The sequence below is a fragment of the Biomphalaria glabrata genome, chromosome 17 (genome assembly GCF_947242115.1).
Source record: "Biomphalaria glabrata chromosome 17, xgBioGlab47.1, whole genome shotgun sequence".
In the NCBI taxonomy this organism is placed as follows: Eukaryota; Metazoa; Mollusca; class Gastropoda; family Planorbidae; genus Biomphalaria; species Biomphalaria glabrata.
The window spans coordinates 7,391,566-7,419,478 of NC_074727.1; the positions used below are offsets into that span (position 1 = coordinate 7,391,566).

Genomic DNA, 27,913 nt, shown 5'->3' on the forward strand with positions numbered 1-27,913 from the left:
AACTAAAAGTAAATTTGTTTTTTAAAATGCAAAATGAGTACAAAAACAAATTAAAATAGGCCATTGATCAATGTTTTTTTTAAACTCAACTTTAAAATATTTGTTTAGTTTGAAACATAATACTTCATTTGAAATATTTTGTTTATTACTGAAAAATTAATAACAAAGAAATTCAAATAAGGGAACAGGCAAATTGTTTTCTACTTATGAAATTGTAATATTATTTATTAGAAGGAGAACACCCATGACAGACACACATAGTACATAATGCATTAAAAAAAGTTATTTATTAAAGATGCATAGGATTCTAAAAAATGCAAAATAAACGTACATAAATTTTAATGTTTAAAATTCGGTAAGCTTAGCATAAAAAGGATTCCAATTAAAAAAACAACAAAATTAATTATTATTGTATAAGTGTTTGAAATTCGAAGAGCTCAACATATCAAACTTACAACCAATTCACACATATGCTAGGCCACTTAAGGTTTCGAGTTGCATGAAGAGGTCAAGATAGTGTTTCAACGGATGCCTTGAAAGCCACACTCCTATTAATGTGTTAATATAATGGACAAATCAAACAAAGCGTCTGGAAATGGTAATGGAAACATTGTGTTCAGCCGAGACTCCGATATATCATCCGTCAGATCTGAGCTCAGAAGTGATGCCCTCAAAGAACGAGGGAGTGAGAACGAGGGGAAGCCTCCCCAGGGCGCCTCGTGGATAGCCTCCCTTCATCCCCAAGCGCTGTTCATCAACTTTGATCGAGAAGATGAGCAAGTTTACAGGGCGTACTTCCGGCGCCAGCGCCTGGGTGTCCTGCCCGTTCTGGTTGCCCTGGCCACGCTCCACGCCATTCTGTGCGTCGTCCTTGACCTTCTGCCTTACTATAGGCCAGAGCTTATAAACAGGCTTCTTGTGATTGGAGTGGCTGCTGCAGTAGTTATCTTCATCTATGTGGTTGTCTACTTTATCAAGCCGAAGAACCAAATTACAGGTATGAGACTATTTTTAAGAGTGGGAAATATAGTGATCACGTGGTAAACTGGCAATCGAGATTTTTTTTTTACACATTGACTCCTGATAGCTTCCGGATCCCTCAAAACTATTATAACAAAAAAGACTTTTGCAAATTTCAAATGGGGAAAAAATGAATGGTGGGACAGTATTAGAGGATCTACTTGACCCCATTTCATTGAAATTGCCTGGCCAGGTTTTATTCAGATATATTTTAATATGAATTGTTAAGATTTACAGTAGTATGAGCTTTTTTTTTAAGCTGAATTTAGTCAGTAGATGTTTTAACAAATCTTTAATATTTTCTAAAAGTCCAAAAATGTGTCTATTGTTACAGTTAACAAGGTGTTGAAACCCAATAATATTACACTAGGTCTAAATCATCGTACATCTAATGCATGCCTGTTTGGTGGTGTGGTTATGCGCCTCAGACTGTTGTCACGAAGGTTCAATGTTCGAGCCCCCACCTTCTGTCATCGCCTAAACGTCTTACACGAGGTTCTAACTAGGGCGCAATAATATTTGTTTCGGATACATCCGAAACTTGTATAATTACTTTTAATGAATTCTTGGAACTTTGGTCAATCAAAAAGTTTGAAAGAGAGAAAATCGCTAATGAAACCTAGAACCATAGACATAAATAAATATAGACTGGCCGATTAAAGAGTTTTATGAAACTAAAATTTGTGGATGCAATTTTGAGTACTTTATTATACAGCATTTATGAGCAGTATAAAAGTTAAGTATTCATATCTATTTCAGCCACACACCTATATATATTGTAAATAAGGAGGCAGTGTAGTTTTGTTTAATCTCCAAGAATGAAGATCATGCAATTTTTCATAGTTCGGAAATCCGAATACAATAGATATACATGTTTTCAAGTTACATGAAGTTACTTCCTTCGGCCAGTCTATATTTATTTATGTCTATGCCTAGAACATAAATGGCTTACCCAAGTATGCTTCTAACATGACGCTGTTTGATTCTTGACTCATTCTTGATTTTTAAAACTTGGATTAATATATATATATTTAATTTGACGTCCTTTATCTTCTCAGAGATCCTGGCTGTTCTCATGTGGTTGCTCATCACTTTCCAGATCTTTTACGACGTCGGCACCACCTACCCGCGCCACATGCCATCGGACCGCATCGGTTGGCTCCTCGTGCACATCTTCGTCACTCAGATGACCGTTCCGGTCGAGTCCCGGGTCAGTGCTACTCTGGTGGTCCTTCTAATTGTCGTGCACTCAGTTCTGGTGGGGGTAATGTTTTCCCAGGAACATTCCAGCACAGAAGAGTTGATTCTGCAGGTCAAAATATTTCATTATTTCATCAGTTAATTACATAAGTTTACAGTTGATCTATTCTATGAGCTAATTTGTATAAAGTACCCTGTGATAGTAAGTGTATGTGTTTTGAGTGACTGGTAGTGCAGTGTGTGTGCCTGTGTATGAAATGACCAGTGGACCTTGAGTGTACATGGTTGAGTGAACAGCAGTGTGTCAGGACTGTGTGTAAAAGGAGGTCAGTTTAGAGAACATAAATAGAGACTAATAAAAATCATTGTGTTTATTGAAGCTCATGTTGTTTTAGTGCAGGGGTTCTCAACCTGTGGGTCGCGACCCCTTAAGGGGTCGATTGACGATTTGCCAGGGGTCGCCTAAGACCATCGAAAATATGGATTGTTTTTGTCTATTCTTCTATTGCTGTGTGGATGAGGGTCGCCGCAGAGTGGGGATTGTAAAAAGGGGTCGCCGAGCTTAAAAGGTTGAGAACCGCTGTTTTAGTGTGTCTATTACATACCCTTTTCAGTAGGGACAGAGAACATTAAGGATCTATAGGGCAAAGGATGTTTCTGTGAACCATAGTTAACGAAGGTGTCATGTAGCCAGCACAACGACCAACCGATTTTACTTTTCCCCAACTAACCCATTAGCTGGTTGGACTCAGAGGAGCCCTAAAGTTCCCGAAAATAAAAATCCTAGTCTTTACCGGGATTCGAACCCGGGAACACTAAGAAGCCAAGCCCATCAGCACTAGGCCAGCGCGTCAATACAAGAAGGCGCTATGTTTACAGTTGGCCTGTGACCGTGAACCAAATCTATCACCAGGGCAAAAGTTACGACAGTTATTTAGGCAAATCTCCTTACCAGTACAAATTGATTAAATAACTTTATTTATTCACCAATTAAAATTTAAAAAAATGCTTAACCTTCTAAAAATGTAATATAGAAACAGGTTTATTAGTAGACATAATTTTCTGGATTGAAATGGTTATATAACCCAAAAACGTTAAAAAAAAAGATATTTAAATAAACACAGTTTACGTATTTTTCACGGTTGCTACGCAACTAAAAAGTGCGTGATTTTACTTCAATCATGCAGATCAGAATATTTTTCAGAAATTGTATAAGACATGCTGCATCTATTCAGTACGAGGTCGAGTTGAGTAAATGCTTCTATTGTTGAAGTAATTGGGTGTCTGGAGGGTTTTGTTTGGAACATTGATTATGGTCTACCCATCGCGTCTGAGAAATAAGACTAGGTCAGGGGATTGCACATCTATGGCCTGCATATAGACTTTTTTTGTTTCGTAGGAATAATATTGCATCTAGAATGAGTGATTCGTGCTGCCGAACTTGGGCTGAAAAGGGAGTGAAGTAAAACTGCTTGCAGGAAATTCCAAAAAGAAAAAGTCTTTAGAAAAAGAAATAGAGATAAAATGTTCAGAAATATAATTTCTTTTTCTAAAGAAGTAAAAAACAAACAAACAAACAAACAAACAACAAAACACTAAGCTTAGAGTAAATTGTACATGAAAGTTTTTAAAGTATCACAAGTACGTTTTAAAATAATTCAAGTTATCTCCCATCACGCACACCTTCACACACCATGTACTGGCACTTCTCTCATCCTTTTTTCTTATCTTATAAATTGCAGACTTTCTTTATACAAACTCTAAAGCTCAAAACTACGTCCTACGCGCAACCATGCCCTAATTAAGATACTAAATCATTGGTTTTACTGGCAGATTGGGGAAAACAGTTTTATGCTCTAATTGCACTTACTTAGAATGAACGCTTCGACGACTGTCTTACTATATAAATCAAGAAAAAGTTTTTTTTTTTTCCGAGAACCAAAAATTAAAAAAATAAATAAAATACACTTTAGGAGAATGAAAATTAAACGCGGTTCTAATAAAACAGGGAAAAACATTTCCAAGCAACAATAAAAAATGAACAAGATTATAAAGAGAGTTTGTGTCTCACTCAAAACTCAGAGCCGGACCCTACTGTAATGTCGGTAATTGGGCATATTTCAATATCATTAGAACGGACAACAAATATAAACAGCCATGCCTTTGTTCTCCCTCGTAGAGCCGTCAGTATATACCGTGTTAAAGAGTCTTCTGGGCACTGGTTCTCTAACTTTGTAGTAGGGCCTTTGTGCTTCTATTTTTTTTCCTTCTACCTCAGGGTCATACTTGCGTTACTTACCAAACTAAACATGTACAAACTTAATTTTAGTTTTTGGTTGACTTAATACATGTGAAAAACAAATTAATAAAGATTTGCTTTTGTCAATTTTTTTTTACACCTTGTAATGTAACAGGCTATAACAACGATTTTAACGACTAAGCCTCTAGTGTACCTCTTTCAATTCTGTAATACCACGATACTTAATCCCATGATAATTAAAAAATGTGTGATTTATTATATCCTGCGAATCGATGTGGCTAACTGGCACGTACATTTACTAAATGAGTGGAAAACACAGGTCCAGGTTGTTTTTTTTTATTTCTAGCGCGGTCACCTAAGTACCGAAAATTCTTTACTTGTTCACATCTTTGGTTCCAAATTGACTAGATTCGACTTGCAGGTTAATTAGCAGAACTTGGAGCTAGCTGGAGAAACTTGTATTATAGCGAACAGCGACCCCCTCCCCCAACGTTTCACATGAAACACAAATGTAAGGGGGATAACCCTTAAACAAGTAATAGTGTATTTTTCATATGAACCAATTAAGAATAGTAAAAGGCTTGTCGCGTGCGAGAATATGATGTCAGATAATAACGCATATAACTTGCCAGTCGTTTGACAGTAATACATCTCGCATGTTTATAAACAATTCTTTAATAATTAAAATAGAATTCATTTAATTTCAATTTAATGTTGCCATTGAAGCATACCGGTCATAATGAGCCATTCCTCAAAAGAACTCGAGCGAAAGTGAACGATTCAGTCACAGTGGTGGTCGTTTTAAAACATATGTTTATAACATGTGCCTGGCCCCAATGGATTCGTGATTTGCACCAGTAAACAACACATTGCGCTAGTTAAGTAAATATCGATTTAAGGGAATAAGATTATGTTGCGTCTCCTCATGCGGAAAGTTGATATTAATCAAGTAATCCATAATGTGTTTTCACATCTCCAGCTGGTGGCGAACATCCTTCTGTGCCTGGCTACAGGGTGCATCGGGGCAGCCGGAAGTCTGTTTCAAGACCGTCTCAACCGCAGGACAGTGATGGAAACAAAGTCTGCGCTGATTGCCAAGGCCAAGATAGAAATGGCGTACAAGGACAAAGTAGGTCATTTGGTATTTGTTTTCATGTCTTATGTCTGTTCTAACCAGAGGGGATTTCTTAATGCAATGTCCAGTTAAGACTCGCTTTTTGATACGAGATCAAATCGACGCAGAGTGGCTGTCGGAGAGTCCTTGTGATGCTAGTCCAGCTTCCAGCTTAAGTAATATAGAATGATACCTTCAAAAAGTTCATTCAAATCCAGACCATATTTCATTTTCAGGTGTCGCCCTGTCGTTCATGCTTAGAAATCGTTTTGAATTTCAAACTACGAAACAACTATATTTATTTGTTATTCTAACTCCCTCAAAGAAGAGGATTTAAAAATTACATTTGCTTAAGTTTACTTTAAAATACAGCTTTCGTTTCAAAAGAAATAATGGCTACGTTTGGTAGTGGCGTCGCTAAAGGGGTCGATAGATGTGGACCTAGTGGCATGCATCCAGAGTGACACCAAAGTAGAAAAAACTAACTTTTTTTTTCTTTGTTAAAGATAAAAAGAAATGAAATTAGATCGAAAATTCAACAAGCTTTAGTACGTTTAATAATTAGGAAAACTTTTATTATATATTTTTATAAGGGGTGATTGATGATAAGGTATTGTTTTGGGGTGGTACGACGCAAACCTTAGCGATGCCTCTGTTCATCTTTTATCATATATACAGACACGCGACCTACGTATTTTGTCTCCTCTGGACGCAGACAAAGCTGTTGTCCGCCGAGAATGTATTTAATTTTTCTTTTCGCCTTCTGCGTCTGTCTTCGGCCAAGGTTTTTTGTTTGGGTCTGAAATGCCGGTATCTCTAGCTGTCTCTTTTAGACGCAATTTTATGCCAACCTTTTTTCTCAAAACCAGTACAGGCAAATTGACCCCTGAGTTTGTTCAGCATTTCAGGGGAACACCTCTATTACATCGTATTTCTTCATACTTGCCAAAAATGTTCACATTTCGGTTTCCTTCCTGCGCAAAAATGCAACAAAAAAGTGATGCCTCTGCACTGGCGTCCAGCAGGACTTGACTACGAGTAAGGTTGTCTTGTCAGTGCTATGCCCTTTAGTGAGCGCGGACACTTTCGATGGAAGCGCTCGACGAGTTTTTGTGTGTGTGTAGAGCCATGAGTCGTGAGAAGGCAATGCCTTCGTTTCTGAACTTTAAGGATGAGTGCAGACGTAAAATTAGTTTCTCGACGCAGAAAACTATTCCGCCATTCTTTCCTTTGGAGGCGACCAAAAAACGATGCTGGCCTTAGCTTGTCGGTTCTCTAAACAGCATTGCGGTCGTTGGACACTATCGCCCAGCTCTACAAATCAATGTAAAATGCCCACCTCCACCTTAACGTGATACAAAGACACACATGTACAGTATTTTAGCATAGAGTACACAAGAGACCTTACTTTTCATTCAGTTATCAAAGTTTAAACTCAGGAAAACAAGATCCCAGAAATGACGTAGGCCTACGTTAAAAACATATGTGGAATTTTTTTATGTTCTTGCATATACTTTGCGATAGTGTTTGATTGATCGCTACATTAAAGAAAATCTGTGTTTCCAATTAGGTTTATGCACGCTTCCTTCATGTTTGATTAACTACCGATGCCATTAGTTCCACTGCCATTTATTATGTACAAAACAAATGGATTAGTTTAATCTTAATTTACTGCATCAACAGTGTGCGATAAAGTTTAATTCTCTGCTGTGTTGTGTTTTTACCATGAAACAATTTTATTTGAATGAACTTTATAGCAGAAGCCAAGAGACACACTTTGCATGGCTGCCATGAACAAATAAATATTCATAGCATCCATCCATCCATCCCAGTGGCGCTACAGCCCAAAGAGGGCTCTGGCCTGCTTTAACACATCCTTCCATTCAGATCTCTCCTGGGCCTTTCGTCTCCACGCCCTAACCCCTAGCTGCTTCAGATCTGCTTCCACGTCATCTATCCATCGCATTCGGGGTCTGCCTTTGGGTCGCCTGCCTTTTGGTTTTTGCCTGTATACGATTTTCGCCCCTCTGTTGTCTGACATTCTTTCAAGGTGACCTGCCCAACGTAGTCTGTTCTTTTTTATTTCGTTCACTATTGGTGGGTCTTCATATAATTGATATAACTCATGGTTAGTGCGTGTCCTCCACCCTGTTTCATCCTGTATGGCACCATAGATTTTCCTAAGAATTTTTCTTTCCCAAGTGTTAAGTAAATTTTCAGATGTCTTTGTCAGTGTCCATGGCTCACTTCCATACATTGCTGCTGGTCTTATTATAGTTTTGTATATTATTTTCTTGGTTTTACTTGAAATCATTTTGCTCTTAAGTAAATGGTGGGTGCTATAAAATGCCCTGTTGCCTGCTGCTATTCTTTCCTTTATTTCTGTTAGTAGGTCATTTTTGAAATTAATAGTACTTCCTAGATATTTGAAAGTTTGGACGTTTTCAAATTCGTGGTCTTTGATTTTGATATTTTGTCCCTCTGTTTGATTGTCTCTTGTCATTGTGATGTACTTGGTTTTACTGTCATTGACCTCAAGTCCTGCTGGTCGAGATGCTTCTTCTAGTTGTATGAAGGCTCTAGCGATGTCAGAGGTTTCTTTACCCAATAAGGCAATGTCATCGGCATAAGCAAGGTATTGTAGAGGCTGTATATCGTCCCTGTTGGTTGTGGACCCATGTTTTCTCTCCTGAAGTAGTTAGTAATAGTTCCCCTTGTGTTTATGTGTATATTTCTTATAACTCTCTCCAGTGTTAAATTGAAAAGCATGCAGGAAAGTGCGTCTCCTTGTCTTAATCCTCGTTTAATCCTAAATTCCCGTGAGTGTTCTCCTTGTATTATGACTTTGCTTTTTGATTTGTTTAATGTCATATGTATAAGTCTTGTCAGCTTGTTGGGTATTCCAAAATCCTGTAGTGTGTCATATAGGTATTTCCTTCTGATACTGTCATAAGCCATTTTATAGTCTATAAAGAGTTGGTGGATTGGTATGTTGTATTCATGGCATTTTTCTAGTATACATCTTAGTGTGAAGATGTGGTCGGTTGTGGATTTGTTGGGTCTGAAACCACATTGGTAGTCACCTAAGATTTCTTCTGAATATTTTCCAAGTCTCTTAGTTATAAGCCTAGACAGTATCTTATAAGTCACATTTAGTAGAGAGATTCCTCTGTAATTACAGCACTTTAACTTGGATCCTTTTTTGTGTATTGGGGTTATAAGAGCCGTTTCCCATTCTGTTGGTATTACTTCTTCTTCCCAAATTCTTGATATTAGTCTGTGTATTTGGGAATGTAAGTCTTTCCCTCCATATTTAATTAGTTCTGCTGTGATTTGGTCCTCTCCTGGTGCTTTGTGATTCTTCATGGTCCTAATTATTTCTGATGTTTCAATGAGTGTTGGAGGGTTCACTAAGGGATCTGGCCCCCCATGCGGCAGTTCATATTCTCCATTGTCTCCATCTTCAGTGGTATTTAGGATCTCCTCAAAGTATTCAGCCCATCTCTCAATGACCCTGCTGTTTTCTGTAATAAGCTGACCATCTTTGTTCTCACACATGTGTGATCTAGCTTGAAATCCGTTCTTTTCATCTTTAATTTTCATATACATTCCTCTCATGTCTCCCTCCTTTGCTAGTTCCTCAATATTCATAGCGAATGTTCACATATGCGCAGAACAAAAAAGATCCCTCCCCCCACCCCTCTTCTGCATGAAAACAGAAAATATTCCTTACCAGTTGCCATTATTGTTGTTTATCCAAGGAAAGATTACTCTTGTCAGTGTTGCCAAAGCATGTAGCAGACGAGATGCTAAAAGACCTGGGCAGTGTGGAAGATGGCCAGTTCAGGAAGATCTACATGCAGAGATATGAAAATGTCAGGTAATATATAAGATAAGATAAGATAAAATCAATTCTTTGTTCATTTTTGACACGTTCAGTTGACATTGTGTTTATATGTATGTGTTTGTTGTTAGCGTGTAGAATTATTTCCCTTGGCAAGAGAGTTCATACTGTATTGTTGTGTGTAACGTGTTATGTGAGAGTGTGTTATCAGAGTCTGATGTATCTAGCGTCTAGTGTTCAGTGTTCTTTAGTGTGATATTTAGCTTATTATGGTACCATTCTAAACTAACACGGTAATTATTATCTTCAAACTCCGTTTAACCCTTAAAGCGCTGAGCTGTTTTACAATGAGTACATTCGAAATAGAATTACAATTTTGATGTTTAGAGACTAAACTACCACACGCATTTTAAGGGTTAAGTGAGGGCTTGAGAATCTCCCGTCCTCCCCCGTAATAACCCTGGATAATAAACTTATGGTAGTGCTGCGTTTCTAAAATGGAAAGGGCTGGAAAAAAACCTTATCAGACCTTGCGATCTACAGGCAGATGGTTTAGAGGTCATCTGTTTCTGTGCCCCACAATTAACCAGGGTGTCATGTGGCCAGCACAACGACCAGCCGCCTATACTTTCACTAACTATTGTCGGGTAGACATTAGAGCTGAGTGGACTCAAAGGCGGCCAAAGATACCGAGATTTAAAAATCCCAGTCTTCACCAGGATTCGAACTGGGACCACAGTTCGGAAGCCAAGCGCTTTGCTACTCGGACACTGCGCCTCCGATGTCTTCATATTCTAACATAAAAGACATTGCTAATGCACTAGAAATTAACTCATAAATGAACTGTCGTTTTTTGTTGTTGTTTCTTCACTCTAGTTTGAGGTTTACCAGTCATCATTAAAGTCTCATCAAATTAGATAGTTTAAAATAATAAATAATAATAATCACAATAGACAATTAAAATAAAACTACTATGCGCTGTTTATTTTTTCAAACTATAGTTATTATCGAAGTAATGAAATCTACATTAATGTGTAGGCTACACAAAAAAGGAAATTAGTCGAAGGTTTTATGGGTTGTGCGTAATGAGCTATTGATGTAGTTATTGCTTTATATGTTATATGTGTGTGCGTGTTTGTGCGTATGTAGTATGAAAAAAAAAAGGAAAGAAAAGTTAATTGAATTGTTGTGTTTTTTAAAATAACTACAAAGGGCATTAAAAAGGTATAAAAAATAACATTATTCTGGTTATTTTTTAAAAATCTCAACTGCGTAGGGAAATGTCGGATAAAAGAATCAACTTGACCTATAAAGAGTAAAAAGTTCCTCTTTCATACCTTGTAATCTATGGGGCAGATGATTTAATGGACATCTGTGTCTGTGGCCCACTGTTAACGAGCGTTTTATGTGGCTAGCACAACGCCCGACCGCCTTTACTTTTCTCCAACTAAAGTTGGGTATCCATTAGAGCTGGTTGGACTCAGAGGGGCTCTAAAGATCCCGAAATAAAAAATCCCAGTCTTCCAAGATTTGAACCAGGGACCACCCCCTCCCCCCAATCCGGTTCGAAAGCCAAGCGCTGTACCAGTGCGCCTACCTACTCAACCAATGCTATTGTTTGATTAAAGTGTATTATTAAATTGGTGTGTGTATATGTGTGTGTCTCATTGCAGTGTTGTGGTCGAAGGATGGAGAAAGTAATCGATCACAAATGTTCTGGTTCAAAATTTACGACTTTGAACACAACAGTGTTAGGTTTAGATGCTAGGTCAGAATGATTCAGCAGATTATAGTCTTCTAGGCATATCTGGCAAGGGAGGATACACAACATTTAAGTTTTTTAAAAACCCTAACTTGTGGTAGACCTAACCCTTTATAACATATTTAAACAGCAACCATAGAATTAAAACTTAGCGCCGTTTTTTGTTAACTCTTCAAAAAAGCATGTCGGTTCTTTCCTGTAACATCTAGGGTGCATGGCTGAACGCTGTAAGCTCCCCTTTCGTGATCCGGCCACTTGCCCCTACCATTGTCTTGCATTCAGAGCTGGATAGATGCATTCTCCTGTCATCTACGACGCGCTATTCATCTAAATAAAACAAGATGGCATCTCAAAGGTCGAGTACAACGGTGGTGCAGCTGATCCTACCAGTTTTCCCTTTGATCTGTCTGTGATAGTAGTCAAAATGGCTTGGCTTGTTGCACTTGTCGCTTGGTACACGTGCATTCTCTAGCAGTTGACATCATGTGCAGATAGTGGCGTAGTGTGGACGTAAGCGCTAAAAAAATGTGATTGTGTGGATGTTAGCACAGAAAAGATGTTTTTGTGTGTGCATGTTAGCACGGAAAAGATGTTTTTGTGTGTGGATGTTAGCACAGAAAAGATGTTTTTGTGTGTGGATGTTAGCACATAAAAGATGTTTTTGTGTGTGGATGTTAGCACAGAAAAGATGTTTGTTTTTGTGTGTGGATGTTAGCGCATAATAGATGTTTTTGTGTGTGGATGTTAGCACATAAAAGATGTTTTTGTGTGTGGATGTTAGCACAGAAAAGATGTTTTTGTGTGTGAATGTTAGCACAGAAAAGATGTTTTTGTGTGTGGATGTTAGCACATAAAAGATGTTTTTGTGTGTGGATGTTAGCACAGAAAAATGCATGTGTAATTAGAGTGTTTATATATATAGAAGAAGGAAAATTCAGCCTCTGATGCCATGCCATCCCAATCATGGGAAAAGCTTCAGGAGTCAACCCTGAGGAAAAATCAATAGCCGGCAACCCTTAGGCAGTTCTGAAGCACTCAGTGCTACACCCTGGCAGAGCCTGCACGCCACTGACCCCAAACTGTATCGGCACTTGCTGCTCCTTTGGGTACATCAGCTGCGTTATTTGTGGGTTACATCGTTCTGACCATAGCTAATGTCCAGGCATTCATCTCATTTCCATGAGATGATCCATAGTCGTTTCGTGACTGAAGGAGACCACATATGTGTGTCTGTGTGCGTGTGTGTGTGTAAACTTATCGCATCATTGGGCTATGGGTATATTATTCTTTTTAATTTTTTCTTTATGTTTCAGCATACTATTTGCGGACATCGTTGGATTTACCGCCATATCATCTACTGTCACTGCGTCAGAATTGGTCAAAATACTCAACAAACTCTTCGCCAGCTTCGATATACTCGCGAACGTAAGTAGGTCCACATACCATCTCATCTAATCTCTGCCTGTGATCCCTTCAGAGGCATGGGCCACCAATCTCGGTTCTGGGCGAGTCTCTCCAACTATCCCCACGTTTTGCCCATCTGCTTGTATCTGCTTCCAGATCGCAGCGCCACGCATTCCTGGGCCATACCTTCTTCCTCTTTCCTTGTAGGTTTCCAGGCTAGGGCTTGCCATGTTATGCTGGATGCAGGCTCGCGAAGGGTGTGACCTATCCATCTCCAGCGTCTCTGAAGGATATGTACTTCAATGCGCTGCTTTGTTCTTTGCCACAGTTCCTCATTCCAGATCTTGCCTGGCCATCGGATCACAAGAATCTTCCTCAGGCAGGTTTTGGTGAATACCTGGATTGTTTTCATGTTGGTGATGGTGGTTCTCCAGGTCTATGCTCCATAAAGGCTACATACCAATGTCGTTTAAACGAAAAATGTATTTTTATGTAACCACAAAATGAGAATTCGTAAGTACTTAGATATTATTTTCGACCCAGCCTACTTCCCATATTAATTGGCTCATATTTTAAATGAGGGCGTGCAGGCTATGGTACCCTCCTTAACTCTTTCTCTCCGTAATTTTTTACCACATTCTGGTGGAATCAACGTTTGTATCGTCAGTTAGGAGAGAAAGAGTTAACCACCGGTCTTAGGAGCAGACGAGGTCTACATCGCCAACGTCTACTACCCTTAAAGGCTTTTAGTTCGAAATTAGATTGAGTTAAATCACTATCAACTCACGTTTGGTCGCTAACAATTAGTTCAGAATTATTTAGGCGACCCATGATTCATGGACCGTTCTGTTCTGCAAAATAATACCATAAAATAAAACGTCTAGCATCTGTTAATTTTATCACTTTCCCTGTCCCTCAACAAGCTTTATAAAAATGTCAACAGATGCCATGAATGGCAAGCACTTTGGAGACTAGTTCATAAATAATTCAGCCCCCCCGGTTCATGATTCAACCATTTCACGCGCTCGACAAGCAGCAGGCTAGCACGTGACACTTTTGCTGCAGTGCTGCTCACGAACTAGGAGAAGAGGCGGACTGATAAAAAAAAAAAGAAAAAAAAAGAATTGGGAGGCAATTATTAAGCGATTAATTCACTGTTGATTTAGGAGCAGACGATATCTTGTGTAATGAACGGGGGTTCTTCAAGAAATGGTTGGAGGTTACGAGCATGGATCGGAAGTGTAACAGTAATCGATACGTCAATGACGTTGCAGGAAGGAGATTAATCCTATTGGTTTAGACTTTTTACTTCTGCTCCCTGCTAGCCAATTAATTTTCATTTTTTGTTGTTGTTTTTTTTTTAAATTCTTTAATTCAAAAAGTTTACATTGCCAAAAACACAAGACAAAGCCAGTTTCATGGTCTCGCGACAAGTCATGCTAATTTTTGTTCTAACATTGTTCTTAGTTCATGCCCACATTTGGTTGTCTTATGTTAAATTCATTTTTTTTTAAATTCAGATTATACTTTCACTTACAATAACACACAAGACAAACGGGTTAGTTAACGCATCCGCTCTGAGCAGTCAAGGTTATTGAGAAGTTGTAGGCTATATAGTTCATGATCATTTACCCTGTTCAATGTAATATACCCGCTGCAGTTCACCAATTATAAATTCATAGTCGAGGATATACGAGCATATAATACTGTTGAGCAATCAAGGTTATTGAGAAGTTGTATATAGTTCATGATCAAATTCGCTGTTTATTATAATATACCCGCTGGAGTTGACACTATTTAGAAAGGGAAATATATCACTGTAAAATACAAAAGACCCAACAAAATCTGGCTATTTAAAAAAAAGTTCAAAGCAATAAAAAATAGTCAGCATTCGAGTGAATTCTTTTTGTTTTTTGTTAAATTTATTATTTGATTTATTTTTTAAAAAGAGAGTTAATCCATGGGAATCGATTTTGCAGTATCGATGCTGAATATTTGTTTCTCTGTGTCCTACTGGTGTTGCCATGGATACCGATATAACGCAAATATTTCAATGGGATGTGAACAGATTCAGGAATGGTATGGCTCCATATAGGGAGAAAGTAATTCTTCGAGTGAGTCAGCCTGACATGGATTGAACAAAGACAAAATCACGGTGACGGCCATTTCATCCCCGGTCACTTCATCCACGGTCATTTCATCCCCAATTAAATATTTTTTTTTATTCATTGTTTAATTTTGCTGTTAAGGCTTTGATTTTAAGCCCTCAATTTCTCAAATATATATTAATATGATTAAGCAGAATTGTGAAGAAACAAGTTCCTTTTACGTTTAAAGTGCCTTTTAATTGTGAAGCATTTCAACATAACATATATACACGGCAATGTTATATACCAGGGGTGGGCAAATTATGGTCCGCGGGCCACATGCGGCCCGCCGGAGTGTTTTATGCGGCCCGCCGACACCTACAGAAATCATGTATGCCCACAGTATATACATATAAAAATGTACAGATATTTTAAAAATAATATCTTTATGTATTATTGAAACTGTCTCATAATAAAAAGTTTAAAGTAAACGAAGATTATGCTTATTGGCTAAACATCAATATACTCAATAGATGTCACAATCTCTGATCAGTATGAAGAACTGTGTTAAGTGTTGGGTATGCTTGGAAAAAAAAAGGGAAATGTAACATAATTTATATATATATATGGCTCCTTTTGTCTCGAAAGCAAAAGAAAACATGTTTTGCCATTTTCCTTTGCTGAAAGGTGAAACTATTTCTAGTGAAATGATTAAAATTACAACACTTATTAAGATTCCTTTTTCTTGCAATTTATAAAAGCAAATTTTAAGACGTCACTAACCAGTTTTCAATACCTTCAGTTCACCACCTAGTGAAGAAGCTGATTCTGCTCCAGAGGACAAACCTCCAAACAAAGAGACATTTCAGTCAGTACTTCCACAGGAGTCTTATGGGTGCCAGAAGCTGTTCACACTATTTATGTACACATACATCTGTTCTTCTAAATTTACATGTTGGAGGGTTAACTGAGATTAACCGCGCAGTGGTTTCCAGATCAGGCAGTTCTCCCAATAGTTTTTGATCTATAGGAGGGCTTTGTGGCCAGCGTCTTTTTCGGGTCTCTTGATTTAGTATTCACCATTGAAGGACATGGTCAGCTATCTCTGGTGTTGCTTCACAAGGGTAGGTTTCGCTCGTCCCGACATTTAACTTCTGGAACATATATTGTCTCATTCAGTGAACAAGCATTTTTTTGTGTGGAAACTAAACAAGTATAATCACTGGTCGACGTTGACTGACTGTAATTTGACAGTAGTCACAAGCGTAACAGCTAGTAAGCTAGTTCTACACTTCGGAGCATTATGCACGAGTGTAAAAAGTAAAATACTGCACATTACGTACAACTGTATATTTGTGATAAAAAAGAAAACAACAATTTGATAAAAATGCGTAAAATTGGCTTCAAAATTTAAATGTAATTGTTCAAATGGTGTGGAAACAAACAACAAAAAAAAAAAAACGTGAACATAATACAGGTATTCTACATAGTTAGCAAGCGTATCTTTCTAAGTTGTATATATATATATATATATGGCTCCTTTTGTCTCGAAAGGCAATGGATGCGCCCAAATGAGTCACTGGTTTTGGCTTAATCTTGAGATGGGGCAGAATCTGGTGTGGCTAATCAAGCCAATTCTAGAACGGCAGACTTTGCCACAATTCGTACATGTGTATGCCTCTGATTTAGGGCTAGCAGACAGGGCAGCTTTCTTTTTATCCCTCTTGATTAAAGCTTCTTCAATTCTTTTGTTCTCAGCAAGGGTTGTCCCAGCACGCACAGTCTGTCTCCATGCACTCCGGTCTTTGGCTATGTTTTCCCACATACTTTCACTGATGCCTGAGGCTCTCATGTCTCGCTTGCAGACATCTCTATATGTTAGTCTTGGGCGGCCCTTGGGTCTGACTCCTTCCACAAGCTCAGCATATAAGATATCTTTCGGGATTCTGCCATCTGGCATGCGGGTGACATGTCCGAGCCAGCGTAATCTTCTTTGTGTCAGGAGAGCATACATGCTGTTCATATTGGCCAATCTTAAAACTTCCTGATTGGAGACATGGTCCCTCCAAGAGATGTCCATTATGCGTCTCAGGCAGCGCAAGTGGAAACTATTCAATCTGTGCTCTTGGTACATGTATGTTGACCAGCTCTCACTGCCATAAAGGAGAGTGCTCACAACACAGGCGTGTAGACTAGGATTTTGGTCGTGGTCAATTTACCATTTTCCCAGACGCGCTTGGAGAGTTTTGCCAATGCTGTGGTAGCTTTTCCTATCCTTTTTTTCAGCTCGATGTCTAAGTCTAGGTTACTGACAATTGTTGAACCCAAGTAGGTAAATTCCTGCACCACTGAAAGGGTGTGGTTCCCAATTTGTATTATAGGTATTTCTGCGACGTCTTGTGCCAGGATTTTGGTCTTGGAGAGACTTATAGTAAGGCTAAACTCTTGACAAGCAGCTGCTAAGGCGTTCACTAGCTTCTGTAGACCTCCTTGTGAGTGAGATACGAGTGCCGCGTCATCGGCAAACAGCAGCTCCCTTATCAAGATACGACGCCTTTTCGTTTTGGCTTTAAGACGTGCCAGGTTAAAGAGCCTTCCATCGGATCTGCTATGGATGTATATTCCGTCTTCCAGGGATTTAAAAGCACTGGATAGTACGACTGAGAAGAAGATGCCAAATAGTGTAGGGGCCAGTACACATCCTTGTTTTACACCGCTCTTAATGGAGAATGGCCTGGAGGAAGAACTTTCAAACTGAACGGTGCCCTGCATATTTTCGTGAAAAGCTGACACTAGTTTTCTTAACTTATTTGGGCAGCCGATTCTCTCTAGTACAGCAAACAGACCGCTTCTGCTAACACGGTCAAAGGCCTTGGTCAAATCAATAAATGCTATGAAGAGGGGCTGCTTTTGTTCTCTGCTCTTCTCCTGTAGCTGCCGAAGAGAGAAAATCATATCTGTTGTAGATCTACCTGCCCTAAAGCCACACTGCGACTCTGGATAAACACGATCTGCCAGGATCTGTAATCGCTTTAGTAATACTCTAGCAAAAGCCTTTCCGACTATGCTAAGCAGTGAGATGCCTCTGTAATTGTTACAATCAGAGCGGTCGCCTTTATTTTTATAAATTGTAACAATGTTGGAGTCTTTCAATTCCTGGGGGACCATTCCTATATATATATATATATATATATATATATATATATATATATATATATATATATATATATATGCGGCCCGCCATTCCCATTTTTTTTTAAATGCGGCCCTCGATACAAAAAGATTGCCCACTCCTGTTATATACAGATACCCAACTTCACTCGCTGACATCCTTTCTTGTTTACACACTCGTCACTTCCCGCAAGTCCCCTAACTCTCAATACCCAACACTTGACCGTGTGTCACGGTTGACCACACAGTAACCGTGTCACAACAAAAATGCTTTCTTATATTTGTTGACATGTTATTAATGCGTTTATAGTGCTGCCCCTTCCACTTTACATTCTTGATCATAAATTTTATAATACATTGTACATTTGGGTGTGTACTTAGCTATAGTGCTTCTATTGGATGTGGGGGATGTAATATTATAATATTATCTTGCGCATGACGTAATGATCAAAGGCCAAGGTGTGGTGGAAGTAGTGGAAATCATTTAAGAGATAAGTTTTGCTTTTATTTCTTTTAAACATTAAAGTTGTAAACTGTGTTATAGGCAAAGAGAGTTACAAACATTGTTCAGCACTATGAATCGATGGATCGTCTTCTGTAATTACAATAGCCTATCTATCTGTTTGGTTATCACAAGCACTAAAAAAACTATTTTACATGACCTCTATATCTGAAATGTTACATCGTTATAGTTTCTAGTGACATTTAATTTTATTCTTACCAAATGTGTTACACTTTTTGTCATGTAAATAAAAATGAATATATTAAATATTGCTTATTTCATGATTTCTACGATTAGGCCTACTCTTTGTTAGATAAAATGATCAGATGATGAAATGTCCAGGGGATGAAATGACCGGGGATAAAGTGACCGGGGATGAAGTGACCTAGAATGAAATGGCTTTGAACCCTCACTCACAATATAAAACTTGTATTGCTTCAAATAGGGCAGTCGCTACTGGCCAAGCATTTGTTGACAGATAATTGTCTTGCATAATTGAAGCCTAGATGACTTATTGAGCATATAAGCAGCGTAGGTGTCAGCATTGACTCTGCATTTAGTTCAGATCCATAACAAGCGAAGACTTGGGCAGTGTTCTGACACAGAACTGCGAAAACTACATTTGAATGCGAGAAAAGTTATGCCAGTGCTATTAGTAAGACAGGGATTCATCATCATCGGCCTCCTTCAGTCGTGAAACGACTTATGGTTCATCTCAAACGGCTTTGAAGCCCAATTTTGTAGAGACACTCCCGTCCACATATATTACATGTCAAGGACGCTTTCGTTTTCGTGGTAGAGGTTTCTTCAAGAGTCGAGGCCCTTGTTTTCTCGCTGTCTATAGCTTTCTTGGTCACCGTCTCTCTCCAACTAGTGCGGTCTAAGGCTATCTCTTCCCAATGGTCAGTATCAATGTTTACTGATTTAAAATCCCTTTTGCTGGCGACCAGTTTTTCTTGATGCCCGTACAGAATAATTTTTGGGATGCGATTGTCCTCCACCGGCGAACATGTCCGAGCCAGCGCAGGCGGCGTTGCCTGAGGACCGTAAAGATGTTGGGATGGCCCGTTCTCGCGAGGATCTCAGTATTACACACTCTTTCTTTCCATGTTATTTTTTAAGATCCTTCGAAGGCAGCGTAGGTGGGTAATGTGAGATTTAACCCATGTGGTTAACATTTTGGTCTTTTTTTGTTCACAGTTTTCTGAAGTTGAGTTTTAAAGATAATTAACAAATTAGCATTCACGTCTGCCAATGAATCTGGCACTTAGAAAGTCTTTTAGAAGTTTTAAACATATCGCTACCTGCTGCTTTAAGTTAAGCCTAATAATAGTAATTACATACAATGTCTTCGATTTCAAAGATAAAGGATGAATGCAATTTTTCACACGACCAAGCAAATCAGTTTTGACCTGCATATTTTGCAGAATCTAATTCAGACAAAGCCGTTGTCCGCTGGGGGTCTACTTAAATTGTCTTTATTGTCATCTGCGCCTGTCTTCGGCAAGGGGCCCTCTTTGAGTCTCAAAGGTGTGTCCGCGAAACTTCGTGAGAGCTCTGCAGCTAGAGGCGATCTTTTTTTCTTTTTTTTGGCGAACTTAAAGGAAGCCTGTACATCGCTTCTAGCCTGTATATCGCTTCTAGCCTGTATATCGCTTCTAACCTCTACATCGCTTCTAGCCTGTACATCACTTCTAACCTCTACATCGCTTCTAACCTGTACATCACTTCTAGCCTGTACATCGCTTCTAACCTGTACATCACTTCTAACCTGTACATCGCTTCTAACCTGTACATCGCTTCTAACCTGTACATCGCTTCTAACCTGTACATCACTTCTAACCTGTACATCGCTTCTAACCTGTACATCGCTTCTAACCTGTACATCGCTTCTAACCTGTACATCGCTTCTAACCTGTACATCGCTTCTAACCTGTACATCACTTTTAACCTGTACATCACTTCTAACCTGTACATCGCTTCTAACCTGTACATCGCTTCTAACCTGTACATCGCTTCTAACCTGTACATCACTTCTAACCTGTACATCACTTCTAACCTGTACATCGCTTCTAGCCTGTACATCGCGACATAAAGATTAAAGAGCCTTCATTTGCTCTCACTGGCATAGAGAAAAGCAGCTAGCAGCAGATGGCCCCTGAAAGAACGTTAATTTTAACTTTGGCATGTAAACCGCTTTGTATTGGCCATCAAGGAATTAGTGCAAAGAGAACGCAGACAGAGCGAGAGAGAGAGAGAGAAAGAGAGAGAGAGAGAGAGACACAGAATATAACAGGATGTGGGCAGGGAATGGTAGGGATAATCAATCCGAGCATTATGGCTCACAAATTTATGTTTACTTTCAAGTAATCTATTGGCTTGTTCACGACCTTGGCACACCCCGTCAAGTAAGAACGCGTACGGTTGTAGTCACTGGCTGATTTAACTCCTGACTGACTGAAGCGGCCATTGATTACATTATATGCAATAATCTGTTGATTATTTAACGCGACCTATAATGACAAGAGGGTAGTACCTAACAGTTGTCTGACCTCTCCATACTAGGCAACCGTAGTGTATAGATCAAGCCAAATATAAAAAAGGTTAAAAAACAAAACCTTATCTAAATGGATGAGAGGAGAGGGGTTTTCAAAAAACAACTACTGCCCTTATTTTCTACAAAGTAAGTTTCACAGTGTCTGGTACAAAATGTGTACACGTTATAACTCTCACTTCCTAGTCTCGGATCTGTTATGTTGTTGAGTGTTATCCCTTACTAAACATTAATCAATCAAAGAATGGTAATTAATTAATTAAGTTTGATATAGAAAGAAGGGAAATAAGTTTTAAATTATTAAGATATATGGCTGTATATGTGCACTTCTTTCTCATACATGAGTTCAATAAAAGTATTGTGTATATTTTGCTCAATCAGGACTGTCCAAAAAAAAAAAAAGAAGCAATAGCTCGCTAGAGGCACTGGATAAGATATTGCTTTAACGAAATCGAATTCCTGTTGATTGATTCTGTGGATTCTTTTGATTTTTCATCACTGTTTGTCTAGCATCAAGTTTTAATCATCAAGTTTTAATCATCAAGTTTTAATCATCAAGTTTTAATCATCCTGATCATTACGACTGGAGCAGACATATTGATTTTTTTTTCCATTAGTATTTATTATAGAATTCTTGTTTATTATGTTTTGCACTTATCAGACTTACTTGTTATTTGATCATTTAGTATTACAAACCTGGTGTAAAAGATTTAATTGATATACTACTGTCTACTATCATTTCTTATTTGTAAAAAAAACTAACTTGTGGGTTGAATAACATTTTATTCAGAAACAATGCATAATTAAAGAATGAAACTTGTGTCAATAAAATGTCAGACATTATGACGTATAACATGATTTCTAGAAATTTCACCAAGTGCGCATCAAAATCCTAGGAGACTGTTACTACTGTGTCTGTGGCGCCCTGGAGCCTCGAATGGATCACGCGGTTCTGTCCATCCACATGGGCCTCAGTATGGTCACTGCTATCAGGTAAGATGCTTTAAATTCCATGCGAAATATCTCATCAATAGCAACATTACGGCTCTGTTTTGTAAAACTCAAAACTTTACCTTTTTTTTCCTGAGTCAAGTGAATTTATCTATATTTTTAAAATTATCTTTATATTTTTTTAAAAATTTGTACAATAGCACAGTGAGGCAGTCGACTGGCAAAGATGTCAACATGAGAGTGGGGGTCCACACAGGGGCATGCCTCGGGGGAGTGCTAGGTCAGCGCCAATGGCAGTTTGACATATTGGGTAAGGAGGTCACAATGGCCAACAAGATGGAGAGTGGTGGCCTACCCGGGTAAGAAAATGTGGATGCATAGAATGTGCTGTTAAGTTTAACTCTTTCTCTCCTAAGTGACGATACCAGCGTTAATTCCAAGAGAATGTGGTAAATAATTAAGGAGAGAAAGAGTTAATAAATGAATGAAACGTAGGGTGTATCAAAATATGTCTACGTTCAATTAAAACTTAGACCTACTGTTCTGAACATGCTTTTGAATTTTTGAAGTGGAAACCATTCGTGATCGTAAAAAACAACTTTTACCTTTACAAAGGGGAAGCTACCATTAATATATTAAAAACAAGCGAACAAGAGTTGTCGAACATACTCTAGATTTAATAACATAAGATATATAAGGCAGTTATTTACGATTCTAAGAATTATAATGAAATGAATGACCAATTTCAGACGAGTGCACATCTCTGAGGCGACCAAACAATGCTTAAACGGAGAATTTGAGTTGGAAGATGGACATGGTGGAGATAGAGAGGAAGAGTTGAAACTGAAGAACATTACCTCCTACCTGGTGAAATCAGTGATCAAACCTGTAAGTACTTTAAGTAGTGTAAGTGTAAGCTGTTTCTAGATCTAGTTTCTGGATCTAGATCTGTATAATGCATCTAGCCCTAGATTCAAACTGTACTCTTCATTTATCTAGATCCATAACTAATTTACCCATTTATCTAGATCCATAACTAATTTACCCAATTTAAAAAAAATAAAAATGTTATGTAAAATGTTTCACATGTTTTGGATGTTCCTTCTATAGTATGCCTTGGCAAAATAGGAAATCAAAAACCCAATTCATATTTTGCCTAACAGCTTTAGGCATTCCAAAGAATGCCTAACTTTGCAATTTGCTGGTAACATAAACAAAAATTTCTTTCAAGACTTAAAGTTAAAGGTCCAATAGTAACAAAATTTGTAATTCGACATAGAAATTTAGTTTACCTTTGAACCTGGCTATTTAAATTAATGCTAAAGCTAGTATTACCTTTAAAAATATTGCAATAAAGATCAATACAACGTTTCTCAACGTGATTACACTGACATTATCACAACCAATCTACTAGAACTATTGTCTTACAAGACTATTGTCTTGATGTCTTGGGCTGAAACCGTTCCTGACCCATATTGTCATTGTGCATTTGGGCTAGGATGTAATAATCTTCAATTTTAAAGGAACATTCAAAACATGTAAAAATAAACAAACTTGTAAGATACAGATTAGACTTAGATATAAAATTTAATAATAAAAAAAGTAAATTACTTTTTGAAACATGTTGCTTGTGAAAGTTTTTCTTCATTAAAACACTATCACTTATTCATTCCATTAGTTTCCCATCAATTCGCTATGCCTCAATGAAAAATAGGCTAAAACTAAATTTAACATTAGTTCACAAGCGATTCCATGGCGATGTCAACGTTTTTATTGTTTGTACTTTTGTGTACAGTATCCAGAAGGAACATTGGATAAAGTGACACAGTCCTCACCCACAAAAATGATTAGCAATGGGAACAAAAAGAATCAGGTTACTGATAAGAAAGAGAGTTCCGTGGAGGAGGATACCACTGACAGTGGTCATACAATAAGCAAAGAAGAAGAATACAGAAAAGAATTGAGCTTGAGACTGCAGCATGAGCTCCTAGCTAAAGAGAAAGACAGGTGACTATGCACAAGGAAAATTAGGAACTTTATAATAACCTTTTGGGCTTATAAATTGACACACATATACACTGAAATTTACTTATAGTTTTGAACCATTATTATCCAATGTCATCTTTTTCTAAACTTTTTCTAACATGTTGATTTTTAAAGACTGATATTTAACATTTAAAATGTTAAATGATTTATACATTCGTACTAAACAATGTGCATCATGTAAAACCTGTTTTAATTTATGGAAAAACTTAATAGATTTCCTATAGTTGCCATAACAAAACATAATGTTACTTTGTTTGTATAAGATTAATGAAAAACCTTTCCATAAAAATTTTCAATAAAATTAATTTATGAAAAATTCTTATTTTTGCCTTTTTAAAAATCGTATTTGTAAGATTTTGTATGGATCATTTTTCAATCTATAAAACTAACCCTTTCTTTACATTCCAGTGTTTTATCTGGGACACTTCAACCTTTGACCCTCACTTTCAAGGAAAAGCAACTGGAGACAAGGTATCACCAAAGATCAGATAGCTATAATGGTCTCCCTTTGATGGCCCTTTCAGTGGCCCTAGTTGTCATACTAGGGGCTAAACTTTGCATACTTCCCAGGTAAGCAGCTGCCAAAAGTTCCTTTATGTGAAAATAATAATAATATATATCATTAATATCCTTGAGAAAATTGGTATTATAATTGTGTGTATATTACACAAATAAAATATTTGTTGATAGCTAATATAATATACATTCCTAATACTTTTGAAGAAGTCATATTAGTCACAGGAAAGAATTTTACCCAGTAACCAGGCATGGACCAGGAGCTCCTCACTCCATGTTCTGTCTGAAGGCCTTAGTCATGATCATAGTCACCATTATTGGGTTGGGTATATATATATATATATATATATATATATATATATATATATATATATATATATATATATATATATATATATATATATATATATATATATATATATATATATATATATATATATATATATATGGCTCCTTTTGTCTCGAAAGGCAATGGATGCGCCCAAATGAGTCACTGGTTTTGGCTTAATCTTGAGACGGGGCAGAATCTGGTGTGGCTAATCAGGCCAATTCTAGAACGGCAGACTTTGCCACAATATATATATATGGCATGCCTTGTACTGGAACAGGTCTAGCCCACTATAAGTGATTGAAGGCAGTGCTAACCACAGGAGATTTTTTAGTACATTTTTTATTCAAATATTACATGTAAAGTTCAAAGCAATAATTTAGCTTTTATTGAATAATTTCATTGCCATGGAACAAAAGAGTTTTTTTACCTGTTTTTCTGATTGGTATTTTCTCTGATGATAAAATGTTAAACCATGGTGCTTTTTTTAAAAATTAATGGTTAGTTATAGTAAAAATAAAATTAGTAGTTATAATAATTAATAGTTAAAAAATAATTATCAATGTACTTGATATGTAAATACAAATCGAACTGTGTAGGTCAGTTTAAATCAACTGTAGGGGTTGTTTATTAGTATGTGTGTAACACATGCTCCCTAAAATAATTTTGTTTATTATAATATAATAATTTTTTTTTTTTCAAGGACATAAGTAATGTTTAAATTATATTAGAATGCTATATTAATATCTAATGTTCAATATTGTTTTTTTTGTTAGTTTGATTTGTAAAGTAGACATGGTTTTAATTTTGTAAAATATTTTTTCTTCATCAGATCAGGACTTCTTATTGCAATCTACCTCTCAGGGGACATTATTCTTTTTGCCATGTCTGCTGTTTCTTTATCTTTAACATTTAGACATGTTAGTACTGGATTATTTATACAATAAAATGAATAGACCAAGAATATTTCTTTTGAAGAATATAATTTATTGTAGTATAAAGTAATGACATAATAAAAATTTCCAGCAATTAGGAAAAAATGATTATGGACAATAGGAATTTTTGCTTAATTACTCAATAGACTTTATGTAAATGAACATTATTACAAGATATACAAGATACAATAATGTAGCCAATACTAACATTTTTGTATTCTCATTGATCAGTATTTCCCACGTAGCATCATCCAGTTTGCACTAACAATTGACAGACATGGTACATTCAAAATGTTGTGGGGCATCAGTGCCTGTGTCATTTTCTTCATTTGTGACACTTTACCCTCAGTAAGTAACAACACAGAGTGTGTTATTATTTTTTTTTTAAATACAGTAATAAAAGAAAACAATACAAAAAACAACATGCTCAAAATTGGCAAATGTGTTTTAAAAAAATAATTACATAGGCACATCCCATGAATTACGTAGCAAATAACAGCAGTGAGAGAATTGAATTCCCCAAAACTAAAATATAGCAGCCTAGAATGTGATTTTACTTCAATTTAAAATAGCTTCTTCTTCTAGAAGCATGGCATTGCTAGGATACTTAAAAAGGGAGAGAAGAATTTGGGACAATCAGTTAAGAAATGTACTTCTAGTGTCCAAGGTTTTCTCCCTTAGTTCTATAAATGTAATTATACTACCCATTAAATCTTTTTGTTCAATTCATATTACACTTTGTGAGCTTTGTATTTCAAATTATTGTTTCTTAGCTTGTGTTTTAGCATATTATTTGATTCTAAACTTTGTTTTATGTAGTGATAGGGTATCCTTCCTATTGAGATGACAGATGCTTATTTTAAACATAAATATAATACAATAATTATAATAATTGTAATCATTCCTGATTCTTGAGCTGCAAACCTTTAAGCAGCTTACTCCAAAAGAGCTTATAAAATTGGCATTTTATTTAAAAAAACAAACAAAGAGTATAGAGATAATTCAAGATTTCCATTCATATGTAAAGTGACTTTTTCCAAACTGTAACAAAAGCCTCAGAAAAAATTACATTCTTTTCTATTTCTATCATTATATTACTTGACAGTAGGATTACCAATTATAAGAACAAATTGATAATTATAATGCCAAAAAAGGTAAAATGTTGAAATGATAAAATTCTATTTTAATGTTTCATTGTGATCATTAGTGGCACTATAGTTTGAGCTTCAATGAAATGTATGCCTTCTATTGGATGAGAAGGTTATGTCGGATGCTGTTTATTTCATTGTACATTTTTAGATAAGTTTATTTTTACAGTATCACCAAATATTTAATATATGTATGTATATATATATATATACAGGGCTTTTTTTGTGATGGTACGCACCGTATGACGTACAGGCACCTTTTTGAAAAAATTATTATTTTCTTGTATTTTAACATATCTTAGTAATTAAAACTTAGGCAATCAACTACTGAGTACAGGTACCTAATCACTTAGTACCGGCGCCTATTTTTTTTTTACAAAAAAAAGCACTGTATACACACACACACACACAGAGACAGAGACACATACACACATATATAAACACACATATATATATATATATCTTGGTAAATGGAATCTTTTATCTGGTGGTTTTACAGATTGATTGCCACCAGGTGGCACTGAATATTACAATGGTGACCCAATGTGACATGGAGGCGTTGACCTGCCATCATATTGTCTACTTCACTCATGCTGCCAGCCTTGTTCTCATTGCCATCTCCTCTATGGTCAATCTTGGTCATATGACCAAAGCTCTGCTCATATATATTGCCACTGGGATCCACTGTGCTTTAGTTCTTCTGTATGTTGATGTCTCCTATGAGCTGTACAATGAAAAGATTTATCAAGAGTAAGTCTTCTCATTTCATATCATTTTCCTAAAATGTACAAATCTATATAGTTAATGGCAATTTTATATGCTAAACATTCTTAACCAGACTAACCCCATTCCGTCCTCTAGTCCATTACCTCAGAAGCCATTGTCTCTTACCTTTCTGGTAGGAGTGGAACTGGAACCCTTCACCACTACCTCTGTCTGAAGATTCCTCAGTACATGAGGGTCGAGTCATACCATTATTTGTAGTGTGGATCCTTGGTCCTTGCCTCTATTTAACACTGTTGGATTAAATTTCTTCATTATTTCCATTATTTGAAATTCAATAGTCTGTGG

General features: G+C 37.0%; 1 protein-coding gene across 1 annotated transcript in view; it reads left to right on the plus strand.

Moving 5' to 3' along the window:
- The first annotated feature begins 243 nt into the window (after positions 1-243).
- LOC106067539 (adenylate cyclase type 3-like) overlaps positions 244-27,913 on the plus strand; it is a 36,414-nt gene continuing 8,744 nt past the window's right edge. The window contains exons 1-13 of the mRNA XM_056015417.1: positions 244-997; positions 2,079-2,332; positions 5,460-5,609; positions 9,356-9,474; positions 12,514-12,625; positions 21,784-21,911; positions 22,070-22,228; positions 22,619-22,757; positions 23,665-23,876; positions 24,324-24,485; positions 25,592-25,679; positions 25,926-26,042; positions 27,342-27,592. Coding sequence (XP_055871392.1) covers positions 568-997; positions 2,079-2,332; positions 5,460-5,609; positions 9,356-9,474; positions 12,514-12,625; positions 21,784-21,911; positions 22,070-22,228; positions 22,619-22,757; positions 23,665-23,876; positions 24,324-24,485; positions 25,592-25,679; positions 25,926-26,042; positions 27,342-27,592 — 2,321 coding nt within the window. The 5' untranslated portion in view covers positions 244-567. The remainder of the gene's footprint in view (positions 998-2,078; positions 2,333-5,459; positions 5,610-9,355; positions 9,475-12,513; positions 12,626-21,783; positions 21,912-22,069; positions 22,229-22,618; positions 22,758-23,664; positions 23,877-24,323; positions 24,486-25,591; positions 25,680-25,925; positions 26,043-27,341; positions 27,593-27,913) is intronic.